At 43.0% G+C, this 23,258-nt stretch overlaps 1 protein-coding gene across 3 annotated transcripts; it reads right to left on the bottom strand.

Moving 5' to 3' along the window:
• Positions 1 to 2,557: 2,557 nt before the first annotated feature.
• On the bottom strand, positions 2,558 to 23,107 carry LOC142940942 (pantothenate kinase 1-like). Of its 3 annotated transcripts, none has more exons than XM_076083146.1 (8): positions 22,528 to 23,107; positions 13,314 to 13,460; positions 12,402 to 12,607; positions 11,254 to 11,507; positions 9,285 to 9,461; positions 8,630 to 8,753; positions 4,830 to 4,955; positions 2,558 to 4,630 (listed from the first exon to the last, which is right to left on the bottom strand). In XM_076083146.1, the coding sequence occupies exons 1-8, from the start codon at positions 22,748 to 22,750 to the stop codon at positions 4,571 to 4,573; spliced, it is 1,317 nt and encodes a 438-aa protein (XP_075939261.1). In that variant the 5' UTR covers positions 22,751 to 23,107; the 3' UTR covers positions 2,558 to 4,570. The 3 variants fall into 3 exon arrangements, 2 of the variants coding, with proteins under 2 accessions (XP_075939261.1, XP_075939262.1); XM_076083147.1 differs by lacking the exon at positions 22,528 to 23,107 and adding an exon at positions 22,070 to 22,410; XR_012951086.1 differs by lacking the exon at positions 2,558 to 4,630 and adding an exon at positions 5,362 to 5,486 and having other exon boundaries at positions 4,839 to 4,955.
• Positions 23,108 to 23,258: the final 151 nt, after the last annotated feature.

The raw sequence follows: 23,258 nt of genomic DNA on the forward strand, positions 1-23,258 counted from the left end.
TAGCTGAAGCTAATATAGAGCTAGCCACCTAGCCGATGCTAACATAACACTAGCCACCTAGCCGATGCTAACATAACACTAGCCACCTAGCCGATGCTAACATAACACTAGCCAACTAGCTGAAGCTAATATAGAGCTAGCCACCTAGCCGATGCTAACATAACACTAGCCACCTAGATGAAGCTAATATAGAGCTAGCAAGCTTTTGTTTTGTTCTTACGGTTCTGTCAACTATTTTGTTTATATTGTAATTACTTCTATTGTTTCCGTTCTTGTTTCTGCACCTTTTAAAGCACTATACAAATAGAATATATTATTATTATATAAATACATATATTATATCATATTTCTTCTGCTTTCTTTATCACTCTCGTCTTTTTCTTTCATTTCTTTAAATAAATAAAAAAACACCCAGAACACGTCAACTCTCATCCAGTTTTAGTTTAATTCATTTTTAGAAAAACAAAAACAAAAAAATCTCTTCACCACAAACGCAGTACACAAAGCAAGTAGCCATCTTTAAAAATGTTAACCCTTTATCTTTATTCACTTATTTCAAACCAGGAGTTAAAAGCAGCAGAAGAAGAAGAGCTGGGCTTCCCAAAACCAGCATGAGTTCAACTTACTGAAGCTTTGATCACACGGAGATAAATATGAAGAGAATCACCAATAAAACATTTATTTATTCCCATTTAAAAACAAACCTGGTGGGGGGGGGGGTTAAAAATAAGTGCTGAGTTGGTGTTTTGGGAAGCCACGCCCCCTTTTAGAACAGTTAAATCAACTAAAATCAACAGACAAGATTTGCTGGTGTAGAATATATCATATTAATATTATTTACAAAATCTCTGTACAAATCAAATACACAAGCTTGAAGGTCTTCAAGAAGACAAATAAAATAAAAGGCTGGAAGGGTTCAACACAAACAGGAAGTCTGAGCCTCACAAACATGCACAGTCAGCAGATTAAAGAAAAGCTTCTTAGTGTCACACTGAAAACAAACAAAAACATGTTTTATACTGAAACATCCTGCTGCCTACGTCCACCTTCAATAGTGTTATAACTATTTATATATATAAATAAACAGATTTATTCATATACCATGACAGCATGATGTCATGATGTCAGCATGAAGCTCAGTTTTAGACGCGTTAACATGAGTCATGGATGATCTGCTGTGCGTAATGAAGGAGATTAAAGGCTCTGCAGGAACAAAGATGATATGCTTTAAATAAATAAAATAAAAGTTATCGGCATACGTTAGAAAAGAGGAGATCTACACGTCTGTTAAGCATTCACACTGGTTCTTTTGTGCCAACCGAGAAACAAGATCATTCTGTACAACCGTACATTCACAGAATCACACGAGAGAAAGCAAACAAACATTATTACTACTGAACCAACCACTGGCCACAAACAGGAGGAGGCTCCACTTTTTATCCATGATCTGACATCGTACTATACAAACCACTGCAGAGAGAGTGGAGGTGATGAGTGTTACATTATAATAATAATAATAATCTGTTACAGTACCATGGCAAAGAGAAACCACACTAAACAACGTCAGTGAAACATTGAGGTGAAGATCAGCAGGTGAAGACGTTAAATCACAAACCAGACGCCCATTAAAGGCAACAGAAGAAGAGATAACCAACAGAAGAAGAAGAGATAACCAGCAGAAGAAGAAGAGATAACCAGCAGAAGAAGAAGAGATAACCAACAGAAGAAGAAGAGATAACCAGCAGAAGAAGAAGAGATAACCAGCAGAAGAAGAGATAACCAACAGAAGAAGAAGAGATAACCAGCAGAAGAAGAAGAGATAACCAACAGAAGAAGAAGAGATAACCAGCAGAAGAAGAAGAGATAACCAGCAGAAGAAGAAGAGATAACCAACAGAAGAAGAAGAGATAACCAGCAGAAGAAGAAGAGATAACCAGCAGAAGAAGAAGAGATAACCAACAGAAGAAGAAGAGATAACCAGCAGAAGAAGAAGAGATAACCAGCAGAAGAAGAAGAGATAACCAGCAGAAGAAGAAGAGATAACCAACAGAAGAAGAAGAGATAACCAGCAGAAGAAGAAGAGATAACCAGCAGAAGAAGAAGAGATAACCAGCAGAAGAAGAAGAGATAACCAACAGAAGAAGAAGAGATAACCAACAGAAGAAGAAGAGATAACCAGCAGAAGAAGAAGAGATAACCAGCAGAAGAAGAAGAGATAACCAGCAGAAGAAGAAGAGATAACCAACAGAAGAAGAAGAGATAACCAGCAGAAGAAGAAGAGATAACCAGCAGAAGAAGAAGAGATAACCAGCAGAAGAAGAAGAGATAACCAACAGAAGAAGAAGAGATAACCAACAGAAGAAGAAGAGATAACCAACAGAAGAAGAAGAGATAACCAACAGAAGAAGAAGAGATAACCAGCAGAAGAAGAAGAGATAACCAACAGAAGAAGAAGAGATAACCAACAGAAGAAGAAGAGATAACCAGCAGAAGAAGAAGAGATAACCAACAGAAGAAGAAGAGATAACCAGCAGAAGAAGAAGAGATAACCAGCAGAAGAAGAAGAGATAACCAACAGAAGAAGAAGAGATAACCAGCAGAAGAAGAAGAGATAACCAACAGAAGAAGAAGAGATAACCAGCAGAAGAAGAAGAGATAACCAGCAGCAGTGCGACTGTAAAGCTGAGGCCACATATAAAGGCAAATATATAAAGAAACATTTAGAGAGAAAACAACACATAATGCATAATGTTTGATTATTGAAGCCGATAGATTAGTTAACGAAGGCGGTTACAATCAAAGTACCACATTAGTAAAAAATACTAATTTAGTATGAATGAAGTACAGAATATGAGATTATTCTTCGTTAAAATCTGTTCGCGATCGTTTCAGAAAGTGTGTCTAGAGTTTAAAACAACCTCGGTGACTAAAATCTTTTTCCCTACAAATGAAGCAAACGTTCGGAGCAGCAAACACGTGTTCTGTCGAGGGTCAAAGTGTAGTTAGTCCATGTTAGACGTAAGAGGAGATCAACAATACTTACATAACATTCTACGAGCTGATAAAGGATTTAAAGAAACTCGTTACTTCAGAGAATCCTCAGACACGGAGGTTCGTTTAAAAACAAGAGGACACAAAGAGGTGCATGCTGGGAGAGAAACTACACATTTATAGGATTCAGTGACGTTAAAACCGTCAAAATAAACCACAAACCAAAGAGCATGAGGTGTGAATGTGATCTACAGCTTCCTGTTTCTCTCCGCTCACATTAATATTACAGGCAACAAGAGAGAGAGAGAGCGAGAGCGAGAGCGAGAGAGAGAGAGAGGGGTTCCATCCCAGAGTCACAGGGGCTTCACTGCTGTTTGAGTCCTTAAGAGTCCTAGTTCTGGATACTGACTCGGATCAGGACCACGGCCTGGTTAGTTCTGATTTAGAAGCCTAAGTCAGTCTGGACCTGGTCCTGGTTCAGTACTCCAGGTTTTAGGGACCCAGCAGCACTTTGACAACATCTGCGACATTAAGACAAGGCAGCAGGGTGGTAGAGAAGCTTGAGGGTGAGGAGACAGAGGGCGGGGGAGGGGAGGGCAGATGTTGTGTAATGCAAACATCTGTTGGAAGACAAGGTCTTGGTCCCGTCGTCTAACGGTACGCGTCCACTTTTTAATATTTCATCAAAAATGTGATTCTGCAAACAGAAGCTAAAAGAATAAACCACGCAGCTGTTAAATCCGTCTTCATTTTACATGCAGAACCTCCTCTGATTTCAACTTCATGCAAATGAGGGAGCGCGCCAACGTGAACGCCCCTCCCAGAATGCATTGCACGGCTACTCAACGAATGGGAAGCATGGAGAGAGACGGATCCCGTGGAGGCGTACCGAGACACTAAAAACCTGCAGGGTTAGGGATGCATGTGTGGCAATGTGGTGTTTAATGTTTACGTGGAGGCAGACGGAGGACAGACAAACAAACAAAGGCCGTGTGCAGCGGAAACAAAGAAAGAATTAGAGAGCGTTCTTCTGAAGGAGTCGTGCAGATCTCAAACAGGATATTTGGCCTCTCAGTGCACTCCTTGAGAGAGGGACTGTGGCATTGTGGGAAACTTTTGTTGTGCAACAACAACAAGCCCCTCATCAGCTGCTTAGAGTCTGGAGCTGGTGTGACACCAGTAACGTCCACCAGGAGGCTTTAAAGTGGTCTAAAGACGCTTCACAAACAGCCTCCAGGACGCGATGCTACAGTAGATACTCACACTAAACCTCCTCTGTGTCTCTGTGCTTCCTGACACAGAGTACAGATTACCATAAATTAAAGATTACAATATTAAAACCTCTGGGGGGGGGGGGGGGGGGGGGAATGTTAGAGGTCGTCTTTATTTACAAATGTTAAATTTCTAAAATGGCTTTTCTCAGTTTCTGTCTTAGCGTTTCCTTTAGTGGGGGGGGGGGGACCTTTCAGCAGCGGCAGGAGTCGATGACGTCACCGAATCGAGTCGACGACATCACAGCGTTCAGGGGGTTAGGGTGACATCATCCAAGGAGGGGGAGAAGGGGGATGTTTTTTTTACTTCAGGGGTCCTCGGTTGTCTTGAGCAGCTCCATCAGCGCCCCGACAGCTCCGAAATAACCCTGGTTGGCACACACACACACACACACACACACACACACACACACACACACACACACACACACACACACACACACACACACACACACACACACACACACACACACACACACACACACACACACACACACACACACACACACACACCTGAGTAATCCCACTACTTTCTTAACGAGCTTCCTGTAGGTGTGCCGGTCTCACCTCGTGCTCCAGGAACAGGGCTCTGAGTTGTCCTTTGGACCAGAAGTCCATGGCGTAGGCCAGCAGCTTGGTGGACACCGTGTTGATGCGGAGGAAGTTCCCCACAAACACCACGCGCTCGATTTTCTGATACCAAGACACACATTTAAAAAAACAACAAAGTCAGAAAAATCTGAATTTGTCCGATCAAATCTCACTGATTTCACTCTGCTGTGAACTGAGTCATTGTTAAGTAATCGTCTCTTTTTACTGGCATAGCTTCATTTAACTGCTTTGTTTTGGTGTTGCGTTTACTGACTCTGGTTTCAACATGTAAAGAGCTTTGAGAACCTTTTAGAGCTCTGTACAAAATAAAGGTGGCAAATGTTTAACTAAAAGACATAAATTCTACAAAACGAGTATTTAAAGAACATTTTGACACACATACAACTCTATATAAAACTATCTTTATAAAACGGTTTAATGTGTCCAAATAAAAATAAATTAAAGTCACAAAACTAGATTAGGTCATTAATTGTGTTCAATGCAGCACCTCCTTCTCACCACACGATGGTGCTGGAAAGCTGATACACTGGTTACCAGTACATCTCTTGGTCTACAGTGGAAAAGGTCTTATGGTCTCTACTGGTCTCTACTGGTGGGATAACCTCTGCAGCACTATATCAAAAAAGAATAAGTCACAGATTGTTGTTGATCTAATATTTAACAAAAGTCCTGAAGTGTTACATGAACCACAGTCAGGATTATAAAGGTGTCGGTTTCTTCTCATAATAAATGAATCACAGGTTGATTAGATGGAGGTTCTTTCTGTCCACGGCCAGAATAAAAAACACTGTTTATCATTTGTTTATATATTTAACTTCTCACAGCTTCCTCTCAGTGTTTTTAGTGTTTGATCCCTAAAGTCATTTAGAGGGGCAACACCTTGAGGACGGTGTCTGTGTTGCTCCTCTGTGTAGTGATAGTGTGTCTGTTGCTCCTCTGTGTGTAGTGATAGTGCGTGTCTGTTGCTCGTCTGTTGCTCCTGTGTGTAGTGATAGTGTGTGTCTGTTCGTCTGTTGCTCCTCTGTGTGTAGTGATAGTGCGTGTCTGTTGCTCGTCTGTTGCTCCTGTGTGTAGTGATAGTGCGTGTCTGTTGCTCGTCTGTTGCTCCTCTGTGTGTAGTGATAGTGCGTGTCTGTTGTTCGTCTGTTGCTCCTCTGTGTGTAGTGATAGTGCGTGTCTGTTGCTCGTCTGTTGCTCCTGTGTGTAGTGATAGTGCGTGTCTGTTGCTCGTCTGTTGCTCCTCTGTGTGTAGTGATAGTGCGTGTCTGTTGTTCGTCTGTTGCTCCTCTGTGTGTAGTGATAGTGCGTGTCTGTTGCTCCTGTGTGTAGTGATAGTGCGTGTCTGTTGCTCCTCTGGGTGTAGTGATAGTGCGTGTCTGTTGCTCCTCTGTGCAGTGATAGTGTGTGTCTGTTGCTCGTCTGTTGCTCCTCAGTGCGTGTCTGTTGCTCGTCTGTTGCTCCTCTGTGTGTAGTGATAGTGCGTGTCTGTTGCTCGTCTGTTGCTCCTCTGTGCAGTGATAGTGCGTGTCTGTTGCTCGTCTGTTGCTCCTCTGTGTGTAGTGATCGTACGTGTCTGTTGCTCATCTGTTGCTCCTCTGTGTAGTGATCGTGTGTCTGTTGCTTGTCTGTTGCTCCTCTGTGTGTAGTGATAGTGCGTGTCTGTTGCTCCTCTGTGTGTAGTGATAGTGCGTGTCTGTTGCTCCTCTGTGTGTAGTGATAGTGTGTGTCTGTTGCTCCTCTGCGTGTAGTGATAGTGCGTGTCTGTTGCTCCTCTGCGTGTAGCGATAGTGCGTGTCTGTTGCTCGTCTGTTGCTCCTCTGTGTGTAGTGATAGTGCGTGTCTGTTGCTCCTCTGTGCAGTGATAGTGTGTGTCTGTTGCTCGTCGGTTGCTCCTCTGTGTGTAGTGATAGTACGTGTCTGTTGCTCGTCTGTTGCTCCTCTGTGTAGTGATAGTGCGTGTCTGTTGCACGTCTGTTGCTCCTCTGTGTAGTGATAGTGTGTGTCTGTTGCTCCTCTGTGTGTAGTGATAGTGTGTGTCTGTTGCTCCTCTGTGTGTAATGATAGTGTGTGTCTGTTGCTCCTCTGTGTGTAGTGATAGTGCGTGTCTGTTGCTCCTCTGTGTGTAGTGATAGTGTGTGTCTGTTGCTCCTCTGCGTGTAGTGATAGTGCGTGTCTGTTGCTCCTCTGCGTGTAGCGATAGTGCGTGTCTGTTGCTCCTCTGTGTGTAGTGATAGTGTGTGTCTGTTGCTCCTCTGCGTGTAGTGATAGTGCGTGTCTGTTGCTCCTCTGCGTGTAGTGATAGTGCGTGTCTGTTGCTCCTCTGCGTGTAGCGATAGTGCGTGTCTGTTGCTCGTCTGTTGCTCCTCTGTGTGTAGTGATAGTGCGTGTCTGTTGCTCCTCTGTGCAGTGATAGTGTGTGTCTGTTGCTCGTCGGTTGCTCCTCTGTGTGTAGCGATAGTGCGTGTCTGTTGCTCGTCTGTTGCTCCTCTGTGTGTGGTGATAGTGCGTGTCTGTTGCTCCTCTGTGTGTAGTGATAGTACGTGTCTGTTGCTCGTCTGTTGCTCCTCTGTGTAGTGATAGTGCGTGTCTGTTGCACGTCTGTTGCTCCTCTGTGTAGTGATAGTGTGTGTCTGTTGCTCCTCTGTGTGTAGTGATAGTGTGTGTCTGTTGCTCCTCTGTGTGTAATGATAGTGTGTGTCTGTTGCTCCTCTGTGTGTAGTGATAGTGCGTGTCTGTTGCTCCTCTGTGTGTAGTGATAGTGTGTGTCTGTTGCTCGTCTGTTGCTCGTCTGTGTGTAGTGATAGTGTGTGTCTGTTGCTCGTCTGTTGCTCGTCTGTGTGTAGTGATAGCCCTGTACAATGCTGCTTGATCTCCGAGCCACAAGGCAACACTGTAAAGAAGCTCACAGCACACAGAAACATGGAGGTCACATCCGGCTCTTTGCTCCACTTCTGAGAGCAGAGATAAGAGGGTAGAACTTTGAGTTCTAGTAAACTATTTAAATCAAAAGTCTAAAACTCAAATCATGGCTACAAGACGGTCGGGGGTGGGGGGGGGGGGGGGTGGGGTGTTAAAACTATTTAAAAAGCTGAATCCGTCTTCATTTTAGATCCACAACGATTAGTTTAAAGGAGCTTCCAGAGGAGGAGGAGCCTAGAACTCAACTTCATGCAAATAAATCCACTCCCAGAATGCATTGCGAGGCGGCTTACATAGACCATGAATGGTGGAGACTAAGGTGGCTGCTGACTGTTGTACGGGCGAGCTGCTGACTCAGACGCTTGTTGTGCATACACAAGTGGTCATGTCGTTTGGTCGAACACCTCCTGAATCTTTGTAACTTTTCAGACGTGACTGTGAGTAATAAATAGAATAAAATAGTTTAATGATAGGAACACTATTTACACGTCAGAGGTTTATACAAAGAAGCTGTTTTCTTTAGAAACAGGAGGTGTGAAATATCTACATTTTAGTTCATATTTATCAGCCAAATCAAATAGTTTCAGGATATTCAACCTTTGTTTCTTCATAATATATTTAATACATGTACAGGGTTAGTATAAATGTAATAAAGTAGTTCATGAATATGAGATACGAGTTTATAGATCATTATAATCCCTCCTCAGCATAGAGGAGGTTAGTTTGTGGCTTTTTATCGGTTACACTAACCCTTCCTTTTTCTTCTCAGTACATTTAGTTTGTACGTCCTCTGTGTTCCAGAGAATAAAGCAACGAACAGCTGTGTGTGTGTGTACCTCGTTGACAGCACACATCCTTGCTATAGATCCGATGTTGTTAGTGATGGTCACCAGTGTTGCTCTGGCCAGGTCCTCCTTACTGATGCTGTCTCGCTTCTCTTTGCTCATCATGTGACCAAAACTGAACACACACACACACACACACACACACACACACACACACACACACACACACACACACACACACACACACACACACACACACACACACACACACACACACACACACACACACACACACACACACACACACACACACACACACAGCGTGTAAATGACTTTCAGATCTACAGTCATTACAGCCTGAGTCTCTCTTTGCTTTATGGATCAACCTTTGAACATTGTTTACACACTAAACCCAGATTAGCTGGTGTGTGTAGTTAGACTGTGTCCTTTGTGCAGACATGCATTCATATAAAACATTAACATTGCTTTTGTATTTGTATTTTTAAAATGTGTCTTGTATATGTAGGTGACCACATATAAACAATGTATAGGGGTATCTGTGTACTTCCGTGTACTCACTTTTCTACAGAATAAAATAAATATATATGTGTATATATATAAACAAATGGTAACTCGTATCGTTCATTGGTTTTTGAGAGTGTTGCTGAAGTGAACGTCGTGGACCTCCAGGTGACGCTGAACTCACCTGGATGCGACGGCGGACCCCTGCAGTCCGAAGCGCTCGTAGTCTCCCCCGTAGATGTCCTTCACCAGTTTGTCCACGTTGGTGGAGTCTCCCTTGCTCGCCATTTCCAACGCCTCCTCGAATGTCTCACAGCCAGTCAGCAGGCAGCAGAGGCCCAGGAAGGTCCCGCCTCCAAGACTGAGGAGGAGGAGGTACAGGTGAGAGGGAGGTACAGGTGAGAGGAAGGTACAGGTGAGAGGAAGGTACAGGTGAGAGGAAGGTACAGGTGAGAGGGAGGTACAGGTGAGAGGAAGGTACAGGTGAGAGGGAGGTACAGGTGAGAGGGAGGTACAGGTGAGAGGGAGGTACAGGTGAGAGGGAGGTACAGGTGAGAGGGAGGTACAGGTGAGACGGAGGTACAGGTGAGACGAAGGTACAGGTGAGAGGGAGGTACAGGTGAGAGGGAGGTACAGGTGAGAGGGAGGTACAGGTGAGAGGGAGGTACAGGTGAGAGGAAGGTACAGGTGAGAGGGAGGTACAGGTGAGAGGGAGGTACAGGTGAGAGGAAGGTACAGGTGAGAGGGAGGTACAGGTGAGAGGGAGGTACAGGTGAGAGGGAGGTACAGGTGAGAGGAAGGTACAGGTGAGAGGGAGGTACAGGTGAGAGGAAGGTACAGGTGAGAGGAAGGTACAGGTGAGAGGAAGGTACAGGTGAGAGGAAGGTACAGGTGAGAGGGAGGTACAGGTGAGAGGGAGGTACAGGTGAGAGGAAGGTACAGGTGAGAGGGAGGTACAGGTGAGAGGAAAGTACAGGTGAGAGGGAGGTACAGGTGAGAGGGAGGTACAGGTGAGAGGAAGGTACAGGTGAGAGGGAGGTACAGGTGAGAGGGAGGTACAGGTGAGAGGAAGGTACAGGTGAGAGGGAGGTACAGGTGAGAGGGAGGTACAGGTGAGAGGGAGGTACAGGTGAGACGGAGGTACAGGTGAGACGAAGGTACAGGTGAGAGGAAGGTACAGGTGAGAGGAAGACGGAGGTACAGGTGAGAGGGAGACGGAGGTACAAGTAAAAAGAGACAATATGAGAGGAAAGAAAGAGGAAGACGAGCAAAGATTCACTTTACTAAATCTACTTCTGTCCTTAACTCTAATATATCTTCCTATAAATAGTTAAAAATGAAATAAATAGATGAAATTCAAGACAAAAATATGAGAAAAAGTTAAAATACTAACAATGATCTTATTTTGCTCAGTTTTAATATAGTGAGAGATAATAACTGATGTTTCTCTCATCATGTCTGGTAAAGACCTGTCAACAGCTCCCTATCTAATCATAATCTAGTTCTAGTATTATATAAAGACACAAAGGTACAAAAGGTGACAGAGATAAAGAACAGCTGGAATTCAAAAATCAGCTGATTGGTTCTTATCTGGCGGATGGACTGAAGCTATGAAAAATATTCGGTCACCTTCACCTTTCACACATATTCATTCAAGCAAAAAGAACTTCAAGTTCCAAAACTCATTGATTTAGGGCTCACGGTGGACTTCGGCCTTTCTAGTGTGTTTTTGGGCCCAAAACATTTGGCAGTGATGCAGCGTGGGATCATGGGAGTTGTTGTTCTCACTGCAGTCGTTAGGATTGCTTTAGTGTTCGTGGTTCAGGAGGTTTTTACCACAGAGGTCTCCTCCTCTGATTAAAACACTGAATAAAGCAGCTTCACGTTAAACATGATGATGCTAACGTTAGCTCAGCTTGTTCCTCTGATAACTTAAGATCCAGACGTCTAAGGTTAGCTCAGCTACCTTAAAATTAAAATTTTCTCTGGTTTGAACACTGGTGGAAACATTTGTCATACATATATAAAATAGGTCTAGTTAGGTCTGATTTAATACCTTTATCAACATGTCTATAACAGTAGGAGAGTAGGTGGTAGCTTGCTGAGCGGTTGCAGGTTCTACTTTCTCTTTTCTAGTTGTCTACCCTCCTCACCTGGTCCCAGTCACCCGTTTGTAGTCGTTCTCCGAGTACACGGCCAGTATGGAGACCCCGGAGCCGATGTTGACCAGCAGCATGGGGAAAGGGTTGTCCAGGGTGCAGGTCTTCTTCACGCAGCTCTGGGTGTCCGACGGGTTCTGGAAGTAGTAGCCCTCTGGGTGTCCGTTGAAGCTCACCCGGTCCACGAACAGCAGGCCGCGGATCAGGCAGTCCAGCTCGTCGAGCTTCAGCAGCTCCAGGTCGGCCATCTGCAGAGCACAGAGAGAGGAGGACGCTAGCTTAGCTCAAAGGTGATTTAAAGTAAAAAAGATTATTCAGTTTAATGAAGATGAAATGCTTCTCAAAGCAACTTTAAGACCACCTGCTGAGGGAGAGTTTATTGATCCTACTGAGCTGCAGAAAAGGTCAACGAACTCAGGTAAAACCTTAATCAACTGCAAAGACATAGAGAGAGACAGAGATGTATGCTAAATCTATAAACTTTAAATGTGACAGAGCTGTTTACATGGTGTAGTTGCCATGTGGTCACTTGTTGGTTTGTGGACTGATGTTTTGAAGCCTTGAGTTCAGCGTTTTGGCCGTCGCCATCTTGGTTCTTTTTGCAACCAGTGAACAGGAAGTGACCATATATGGACTGAGGAGGAGTGACGTAAAAACGCTGTATACGTCTCTGGTAGAGACCTGTCAATCACCGTGTAGCCCCGCCCTAAAGCATCCCCTGCTTTATGGTCTGTTTGACTCTAAATGGACCATAATGTACTAAATGAACATCATGCTGTATTGAAGAAGACTTGAAACTAGAGATTGAGACCATAAACTCATGTTTACAATGTTTACTGAGGTAATAAATCAAGAGAGAAGTAGAGTCATTTTCTCATAGACTTCTATACAACCAGAGGAGTTGCCCCCTGGTGGACACTAGAGAGAATGCAGCTTTAACACACAAAGCTTTGGCTTCACTTTTCAGACCCAGAGGTTGCTGCCTGACTACAATTAACCATTGTTTTAATTATCGATTCACATTTTCTTGTTTGATGAAGAGAAAACACTAAAAAATGACTGTTGTAATTTTCTAGATTGTCATTAAATGTCTTGTTTTGTCCGATTCTAATAACCAATCAGACAACGTTCTCCGTCCTCACCGTCCTGAAGTCGTTCTCGAACTTGTACGCTCCGCCTCCGGTGGCGCAGAGTGTTGTGTGTAGGCTGGAGAAGTTCTTGTCGCGACCCATCTGGATGAACCGGGGCATGGCCTGCGTCGGGAAGCGGATAAAGTGCAGGTTCCCCGTCCGGCCGCACATGGTCAGGTTCCTCAGCTCCAGGTGGACGTCACGGACGCCGGTTTTACCTGAGCGAGACAGGAACCAGTTTTATATGTGACGGGACTCTGTGCTCTTTTATGAGTTAAACAAACACTCTCAGCACTTTCTGGAATAACTGAACCTGAACAGGACTCAACACTTTTAGAAATGGTTGTCAGGAAACCAGCATTTGGTTGCTGAAACTGAAAATATAGTTGTGGTTTTTAGTCACCTTATATTTTGAGTAATGAAGATACTTTACAGTTAAACTAAACGTCAGCTTGGTAATAAAGATGCGACATGTTGACATGAGTTGTTCATGCTTTGCTTTGCTTCTCCTCTCAAGACTTCACACATTTCTCTGTTTTTTCGTTCTTTTGAATCAAATCTGTTGATGTGTTCGTCAAACTTTTCACCCCTCAGTCAAATAACTTCTTCACTTTGTTTCGTTTCACCGTCATCTCTAAAGCAGATGTGCACATGCGAGTAAACGCACCAACAAATAATAAAATGTGTTTAGGACAAGAAATGTTAATATCAATCTCTCAAAATGGCAACCCTTATCTGCTGAAGTCAAGAACAAAGCACCTTATCAATCTTATGCAATTCACGAGCTACACACAGGGAAAAGTACATCCTGCTATCTTCATGATGGGAGTCCTTGACCCGACTCGCCCCGTTTTAGATACATGAGTCAACAGATGCAGGTATGTGTGTGTGAATGCAGGTGTGTGTGTGTGTGTATAGACGTACCATAGGCCACATTTGAGGTGAGGTAGCGGCGGATGGACTTGAGGTTTTCCACTTCTTCTTGTTCTTCCTCTGCAGTTATATCGACCGGCTCAAAGTACACCAACTTGACCAAGGTGCCACCGATGTCCATGCCGAACCAGGGGAAGGCTGGAGAGACGACAACAAGATCGTAATCAACCAGTTTGTTTTGGGCCGGTGTGAAAGCTGTCAATCAAAACCCTGGTGCGGACCGAACGTCCGGGTCTTGGTCCGCTTCGAAGCGAATTAACAGCACGAGTCTACGATAGCAGATATGCGATTCCATGTGTATCCCATGAGACTTAAAAAAAGTCTCCTGGGACCATGTTTTAAACCGTACCGGAAGTCGGCCATTTCGATTTTTGTGTTAATTTTCCCTTGATTTTTAATAATTTCTAGGTGCTATACTTTAACGAACTCCTCCTAGGGACAGCAAATTTGTTAGCAATCAGACCCATCATGTAGGAGGAGTTTGCAAAAATGCGTTTGTCACAAAATTCTAAATGGCGGAAAATGTTGGGAGACGGAGTTTCGGGGTCCAAGAGGCTTTTTTGTAGAGCTAGCGGAGCTGGACATATTTGTCGAGTTTCAAGTAATTCGACAACTTGTAAGGGGTGCTAGAGAGACATTTTTAAAAACACAAATATGCAACCTATATCAGATGGCTATTTTAACCAGGCCTGACAAGTGTGCAAAATGTGGTGAATTTTTGAGTACGGCAAGTCCCCCAAAAATGCGGCCAATGTACAAAAAATAAAAATCTGAATAATAATAATAAAACAATAATAATCCGTTGGATTTCAATAGGGCTTTCGCGGCCCGACGTCGGTTGCTCGAGCCCTAACGATCTTATGATTAATCTGTATGAGGCCATGTATATAACATATTTACAGACTAGTGCTGGGCCAGATTGAGGAAATGCAAAATCAACCAAATATAGAATTCTTAACATTACTTTTAGTGTACGTAAATGGCGGTGAGCGATACCGTTACAGCCCGTTTAAACACTGTTGTCCCCATTAGTCATATTATTATAGGATATTATAATGGATGCTATTTCTACAATTCTCTGATATTTTAGCAAGAAAATAAAGAAAGAAGTACATTTTCAGGACGGAGGAGCGTAAGGAAGAAACTAGTCAGAGCTGGTTAGAACATTGAGTTCAGCACAATAATAAAAAATAAAACACCACAGCTCAACAAGAGCAACAGTGACCATGGAAACAGAGAACCCCCTCCTCCATCATCTCTCCAGCGCTCTCATATACACCATCTTTCTCTCTCTCTCTCTCTCTCTCCTCATCCTCTTTTCCTTCCTCCTCATCCTCTTCCCTTCCTTCGCCTGCTTCTCGTCTCTCGATACATCTAATTCATTTAAAGGAAGATTTACTGGAATAGAGGAGAAGTGATACTGAAGGAGGTTTCAAATGCACCACAAAGCAGCCGCTACATTTAACTGATCAGCCTTTTTTTAGTTTTTATTGATAGTTTTAGGCTTTATTTGTGTGATAATTAGATCACTTTGTGCTGCTTCTCAGTTTTACATCATTGTAAAGTTAATACCTTTGTCTTCGAGTATAAAATCAAATCGGTGCGAAGCCGAAGAAGAAAAAATAAATAAATCAATGCCACAATTTATTAATTTGTACGCAAGAGATTGTAATTGCCTCAGTTTAATGAAATCTTTCCCACTTTGAGGGTTAATGTGCAGTACAACAGTTCAGCCTTTAAATGCTTCGCCGGTTAACACCAGGCTTTCTTATTGACCTACTATGAAGTCAAAAGAAAGAACTCTGTGCTCCAATAAAGGATATTTGTACATAGATATGAATGGTGATGGCCATCCAGTACTGTGGTAGGCCCACAGTAATTACTGGGAAACACCAATTACCTTTTTACTAACAACAATCCGTTGCAATAAATGAAAGTGTTGTCCACATGTCTTGATAAGCTGCAGTAAAGCTCATTTAAAAGAGTCTCTATCTAACAAGGACAAGCTCTTTATAAGCACATGGAGGCCGGAATGAATCACTTGGCCTTGTGCATTATTTGACTATTCAAAACGTGGGAACGATTTCATTAAATCGAGGTAATTATGTGCGCACAGACTGGTGTTTTTCCTCTCTTTGGCCACTGGATTTTATTGCTGCAGAAGAATCTTTTCTATCTTTAGAAGCCTCCTGCATTGATTTACTTCTCATACAAATATCTAGTTATTCTGGTTGAGTGACCCACATATTTGACAACGCTCATTGTCAATCAGAGACGGTGACTGCACGATATTAGTCTTTGAAACGTCATGTTTGAGAAGAGAAAAGAACGACAAGGAACCATTAAACTTCTGTGGAACAATGGAAACACTGTGGAACTGTTCAAGACAACACAAAACTAAGACATGTCGAGGAAAAAACAGCAGCGTTTCTTACATACTAGAAAACACCTCAAGAAACAGTGAAAAATGGATTCTTAAGCCTAAAAGATAACGTCTTTAAATGTCATATTTTGACAGCCAGAAACCCAGAAATATTACGGTCACAATTTAAAGACCAAACAACCAAATGCATCTTTGCTAAAACATTACCATCTGAATAGATGACTTATCGTTTGGAAAACAGATGTTTTGATGTAGTTTTGACCCCATTTACTCCAATTCATGAAGACTTTTCTCAGTGTCTTGATTCTCCCCTCACCGTGGAGGCATAAATGGAGTAAAGTCAGCACCAGTCAGATTTTTTGGGGATGCATCTGTTAGTTAAACTCCTCCTGACGGGTTAAAACACCAGATGTTGAGCCCTAAACGTCTGCATATGTCTGACGCGACTGTTTCACAACACACTGTTGAAGGGGATCCTATTGAGGCAAAAGTCCACTTTCAGATTAGAGCCACCACATTTGACCACATGGTTGTAAGCTTTATTAGCATCAGTACACGCATACATATGTTATGTTTCACCAGCAGTCGTTAGGAGACACGGTGGTGGAAGATGAGCAGCAAGTTACAGCCTTCAAGTGCTCGACTGAACTCAAACAACCCTCAATCTAGAGTTTATTGTATATCATACGACACCTGATATGATCCCGTTTGCGTGACAGCGTTTCTGTCTCTTGAACAACAGAGCTGAGCTGGTGTCAGTTCAACGTGATGCAACACAAAGTATGTTCTGTTCTTTTGTTGAAGGTTGGCATTGTAATTAACACCTGAGAGCATAATACAATCTAGTATCTGCTTTATTATTGTGTCTGTGGTGCTGTTAACTCTACACCACCTGTTAAATGCAATGGTAAAATATGCATTCGAACTTTGTGTCCTCGATGTGAACTCGAAAACTTACGTGTCATCTATTAAGGAAAATGGTTACTGAAAAAGTAATTAACTTGCAGAGTGGCAGAACAACTTCCTTCCTTCCTTACACCCGTTACCTCTACACCCGCTGTTACCTCTACACTCGCTGTTACCTCTACACCCGCTGTTACCTCTACACCCGCTGTTACCTCTACGCTCGCTGTTACCTCTACGCTCGCTGTTACCTCTACACCCGCTGTCTACACCCGCTGTTACCTCTACACTCGCTGTTACCTCTACGCTCGCTGTTACCTCTACACTCGCTGTTACCTCTACACCCGCTGTCTACACCCGCTGTTACCTCTACGCTCGCTGTTACCTCTACACCCGCTGTCTACACCCGCTGTTACCTCTACACTCGCTGTTACCTCTACGCTCGCTGTTACCTCTACACTCGCTGTTACCTCTACACCCGCTGTCTACACCCGCTGTTACCTCTACGCTCGCTGTTACCTCTACGCCCGCTGTTACCTCTACGCTCGCTGTTACCTCTACGCCCGCTGCTACCTCTACACTCGCTGTTACCTCTACACCCGCTGTCTACACCCGCTGTTACCTCTACGCTCGCTGTTACCTCTACGCTCGCTGTTACCTCTACGCCCGCCGTTGCCTCTACGCCCGCTGCTACCTCTACACTCGCTGTTACCTCTACACCCGCTGTCTACACTCGCTGTTACCTCTACACTCGCTGCTACCTCTACACCCGCTGTCTACACTCGCTGTTACCTCTACACTCGCTGCTACCTCTACACCCGCTGTCTACACTCGCTGTTACCTCTACACTCGCTGTCTACACTCGCTGTTACCTCTACACTCGCTGCTACCTCTACACCCGCTGTCTACACCCGCTGTCTACACCCGCTGTTACCTCTACACTCGCTGCTACCTCTACACCCGCTGTCTACACCCGCTGTTACCTCTACACTCGATGTTACCTCTACACCTGCTGCTGCTTCACTATGGATGGTGTTTTGTTACTCTTCAGCAGGGGTCACCATCACCTCCTTTGTGGTTTGGTTGACTTTTTGGTACAGTCCCCTCTCACCTACTGACCTGCTCTAATGTCTGTCAACATGAACTGAGCTTTGTAAATAGATTTTCTTCAACAACACATTGACGTTGAACTCAACTACTCTACTGTATCTTGTGATAACAGTAAAACATACATTTAGGGATGCGACGATAGAGGGTTTCATCACGGATCGATGTCAAGAACATTTCATTTATTGGGATAATCATCACGAGTGACTTGAAAAATATGTTTCTTTACAATATGTAAGTGATTCCAGTATATAGTGCCATTTTAAGAGTTTAAGCACAGTTTGATGATCATCGGGATACTAGAGCTGAGCGATGAAGAGAAAATCAAATATCACAATATTTTTTACCACGACATTGTACTTGTCTTTTCACAAAATATTTAAACAATGAGATTTCTGATAAATAATCATGAGTGATGTGGATATTCGAACTAACTAGAACAGTCTGGTAAGTTCAAAAAAGATGACAGCACTTTACTGTAATGTCGCCTTTAAAACCAGGAAAAAACAACACTTGAGCCATATTACGATTTCCAAAATCTAAGACGATATCTAATATTGATATGTTGCCCAGACATACGGGATAATAACATGAATCACAACTATTTTAGCCAGGATAGTCATGACAAGACGTTTTCACATTACTGGAACCAACAACTCTCTTTCTCTGTTGTCTTAATGTTTTATCACGATGTGTGTACTTGAGAGAAAACCTTTTTATAATGCAAGACACACTCGTTTCCCACAACAGGATTCATTATTGAGGTCGGCTGCTTCACCCTTGAGGCCGTAGGAAGTAAAGATGATTAATAACGAGCACCGAGGCAGAACCGTGAGACACTAGAAACAGAAATATGATCTTCTTCTGTGACACAATATAAAGCAACGCTGCCAAGGATACATGACGGCGTCCTCAAGTGACAATCACGTTTTCCTCCACAGCCTTAGCCAAGAATGCCAATGGAGTACATTTATGCAAATGTTGTAAACTATGAATATTAACCTAAAATGAACTAAAGTTAAATGTATTTAAGCTAAATGTTGTGCTTTGACTTGTCTTATCATATTGAAGCAACAAGAGACCAATGTAAATAAGCATATGCACAAACATGCTTTAAACGTGTAAACTTCGGGTTGGACCATCCTAATATGTGAAATGTAACAAAGTAATGCAATTAGAGGACAGCAACCGTTTCTATTAAACGTGTTACCTTCAGTCTTAGGTTTCACAGAGACAAGAACAACGCTTGTTGCACAGCACGCTCGTGTGATAAGACAAGAAGACACAGTGTGCATACAGTCGATATAATATCTACTCATCAAAACAATTTGAATCCGACTACGACACTGCCAAGAATACTACTCACAGTACTATAGATATCACTGCTTTTATTACTGTGTATTTTAATACTACAGTTGCTGCAGTAATTTGACATTTCTATTAATCCTTTAACTGATTTATTTAAGCAAAAATGCCAATTATTCCCTTCTTCCAGATTCCCCACTGGGAGAATTTTCTATGTCTTATGTCATGAATAAACTGTATTAAATAGTATTAATTATCAAAATATTTTCACAATGAATCCATAAATCTTCTGGTCTATAAAAGATTTCAGAAAATAGTAATTAATCAACTTGTATTTGAGACTGTTGGATAAGAAAAGAGTGGGCTTTAGGAAATGTTTCTCACATTTTATAGATCAAACTATTGCAATATGACGCTGTATCACATTAATACCCACTACTAGTACTGGCCCTCCAGATACTACTTCTACTACTAGGATCTTTAGGGAATGATATTTATATATCTGGTGAAACAAACTACTACTCTGTCTAGAAACACATGATAGAAGAGAAAGACCAAACATGAGGACAGAAACACTAAACTGTTGTAGATAATTTCAGGTATTTCCCCCCCCGACCGAAACTTCACGCCTCGTTCTCGATCCAGCTGCAACAGGAAGTAGTAGAACATTGACTCGACCTTTTTGTCAAACCTGTATCTTTTTTTTTTTTTTTAATGGAAGTTATTCTGTTACTAAATGAACACGCTCCGGTTGTTACCAGCTGAAACTGGGTGAACGTTGTCCTGAATTAAAACCTACTAAAGCCTAGCCCTATTTTTAGGCCTCTGCTCGAAAATTGCATACCCATACTAAAAAGACTGTAAATCTGTAACTACAAGGTCTATTTTAATAATTTTGATGATATAATACAGGTAACACTTGTGAGATGTGTTCAGATGTGTAAATATTGTGTATATGTTACTGGTTAATAGTGAATGAAGATGGCACACAGCTCAAATTGAAAAGTTTCGCCTGAAAAAACAACATTGAAAGCATGAATATCTTTTTTTAATGATGCAGGTGAAAGCTATCCCCAATCATAGCACAACATGTCAGAAGTCTCTCTGCAAATATTTGCTTTGATAAAGTGAAGCAAAAAAAAGTTAGAGAGGTTTTAGTACAGAGAGGTCACGGGAGGTCGAGCTGATTTGTCATTTTGGAAGCAGCTGTTCCAGCTGTTCCATTGTACTTTTATATACTATATAACTATATATTTCACTTGTTTTACCACTAATAGTGTTCAATCTATCCAAATACAGCAGCTTGGCATCATTTTGAGACCCTGAGGCCTCTCTAAACCCTGTGTGTGTCTGTGAACCATGCATCCATTCTCGTCTGCCTGTGTGTATGTGGAGGCTATAACAGCCTATGATTGGTCAATTCGAGACTATGACACCTTGTTCGACGCATCAGAGTCTCAGGAATGCAGGGGTGGTAACGTGGGCTTGATTGACAGAATTGTTAGCCAGAAAAAAATAGAAACGCGCTGTGCGTCGCCCTGCGTAAAAACTGATTAGCCGAAAGTGAATTCCCTTCCCCCACGGTCCCCCAGGCTCGTCTGACCCCCCTTTCACCAGGAAACAGTTGAAAAAACACAGGAAATACGTAGCAACAGTGTTTTTAGCCGGCAAAACGGAATATGAATCCTTTTTCTTCATGATTCGTCTCAAGGTACGAAGCATTTATGGTTTGTTCTGCGGTGGAGCGGCTTGGTTTTGTGGTGCTTGTTGACTGTATATTTGTACTGGTTTCACAGGGAGAAATTCTGAAGATATCTCTGGATTCTGTGTCGAATGCTCGTTCTTTTTGCTATCTCGGTTGTCCGTGTTAGAGGTTAGCTTTTTGTTAGCAGCTTTGTACGGAGTGCATGGCTCGCCGAGTCATGGCGAAAAATACGTGATATTGTGGTACGTCTTCTAGATATTATATTAGTTTGTGTATAATTGTGTTTGCAGTGTGTAAAATGGCTTACATGATGTTAAGTCGGTATATAATATGTGTGGAGCATTCATTTTATTTGTTTCTGAAAAGTGCATTCTACGACACGCTCTTCGCTAAACGGTCTCGCTCGAACCCCAAATGGTCCTCGCTCGGGCTTAAATTAACCAGTCCAGACTATCATTATTATTACTGATGAAAGGAATGTCATATCTCTTCTTACTCACAGATACAGAATCCGGAGAGAACATCCTGTAAAACAACACCCAAAAGAAGTTCTGGTATGTTTGTAGCACGTTGTGATTCGGTTTTATCTGGTAGTGTTTTTAAATCAAAGAACAAACAACTGATCGCAAAACTACTCGTCATCTTTCATCAGGACTCGACAGAAAGGGTTTGCCATTGATGGCAACCACTTTTTGAAAATATTAAAAAAAAATAGGGGCTTATATTTTAATTAACACCACTGTCATCACTAGATCACATGGCTGGACAATAAAAGATCATATTTCACTATTGGTCAGCTCTGATTGTGATTAATGCTGCAATATGCAGGATTCCTCACAGGTGCATTAACGCATTAAAAGGACGCCTCCTCCGTCCTTTCCTTCTCTCCGTCTCTCCTTAATTTAATTAGGTGTAGATGTAAGGAATGCTGACGACATGACTGCAGACATTTGACAGCCACAACAAACCCTGTGGCTTTGAACTGAAGTTACACTGAAGTTACACGAGATAACCACATGGTTATGCATTTAGAAATGTATGAGCAACACTCTCGTAAAGCAGCGTGTCTCTCTCTCTCTGTGTCTGTCTGTCTGTCTCTCTCTGTGTCTGTCTGTCTGTCTCTCTCTCTCTCTCTCTCTCTCTCTCTCTCTCTGTGTCTGTCTGTCTCTCTCTCTCTCTCTGTGTATCTGTCTCTCTCTTTCCATCTCTGCCTGACTGAAACTTTAACCCATGAAAATAAAGTTAGGACAAAGTTTTAACCTCACCCTTAAAGAAATAAACACAAGTATACAATACAATCTCAATGAAACATTAACAACTAACAAGTTAGTTGAAAACACTTACCAGGTTTCTTTTCACTTACGAGCTTCATAGTGAGGCACAATATCTGCAAAGATTTCTCCCGGATGATCTGCTGCTCACCATCATCACAAATACTCGGTCAATAAAAAAAAGGGGGGCGGGTCCCGAAGACAGGGGAGGCGGCTGTTGATTGGCCGAGGCAAGCCAGGCCCACTTATCAGGAGCTTTCTCACCACCGGGGGAACCGACCAATCACAGCGCGCAGAAACGCAAACCTGAGGGGGTCGTCCGTGACAACAAAAAAGGGGGTCTCCCTGACGACTAGCGGATCAGCACGGACACACGAGCGGCTTGATATCTGATCGAAAAAAAGGAGGACTATATTGTCTAAAAGAGACGAATCACGACACGATAATGGCGGTTGATAATAAAGAGGCAGTGAAAGGAGGACACACACACACACACACACACACAACACAAAAACCGGTTATAACACTCACGGACTCTGTTCCGTCTCACGGACTCCGTCCTCCGCCGTAGCCGGCACCTCTTGGCCGGGGAGTCGTTACACTCCGCGTCCTCGTGCAGGTGATGCACCGCTACTTCTGGTCCGCTCGAGCCGCAGCCGTTAGCGTGAAATCCCCTCTGGCTCTGCCCGTTGGTGACGTGAAAGTGTCCCGAAGACGCTCCTTTCTTGTCCGCCATTGACTTTGCTTTATCCATGGCTGAGGTTAGCCTAGCTTAGCTTTTAGCATCTGCAGTGGGCAAAACCAATGACAAACCGCCGGCTAACTTTAGCTAGGCTAAAGTTAGCCCCGCTGCTTCCAAAGCTAGTGAGGACTGACAATCGCGCGACCAGCTAAAAACGTTAGACCGTGTCGGTTTCCTTCCCCCCCCCGTAGTGTTTTACCGTAAAATACAACCGTGAAAAATGAACACACCTGTGTGCTAGTGTGTGTTAGTGAGGAATACAATACAAAATAGGAGCAGCCGCTAAAATACAATGTTCCCTTTGAGGTCACTCGCGGTCATTTCCCCACATTGAGATTCTGGCAGCAGCAGTCTGCGTGTGTGTGTTATGTAGGCCTATGTGTGTGTGTGTACACTGCTACGTCACGCCACCTCCTGCAGACCGAACCGGTTTACCTCCTCCGACCGGTCCCTGTCTGTCTGTCTGTCTCTGTCTCTCTCTCTCTCTCTCTCTCTCAATTAAATTTGCAATTCAATTCAA

The sequence above is a fragment of the Anarhichas minor genome, unplaced genomic scaffold (assembly GCF_050575085.1).
Source record: "Anarhichas minor isolate MPS153535 unplaced genomic scaffold, ASM5057508v1 ptg000122l, whole genome shotgun sequence".
Classification (NCBI taxonomy): domain Eukaryota; kingdom Metazoa; phylum Chordata; class Actinopteri; order Perciformes; family Anarhichadidae; genus Anarhichas; species Anarhichas minor.

Coding starts and splice junctions, on each gene's coding strand:
- LOC142940942 (XM_076083146.1), bottom strand. CDS start 22,750: ATGGATAAAGCAAAGTCAATGGCGGACAAGAAAGGAGCGTCTTCGGGA. Junction 13,461..22,527: donor CGTGAGACGGAACAGAGTCC/GTGAGTGTTATA, acceptor TCGTCTCTCCAG/CCTTCCCCTGGTTCGGCATG. Junction 8,754..9,284: donor GGGTCCGCCGTCGCATCCAG/GTGAGTTCAGCG, acceptor GTGTGTGTTCAG/TTTTGGTCACATGATGAGCA.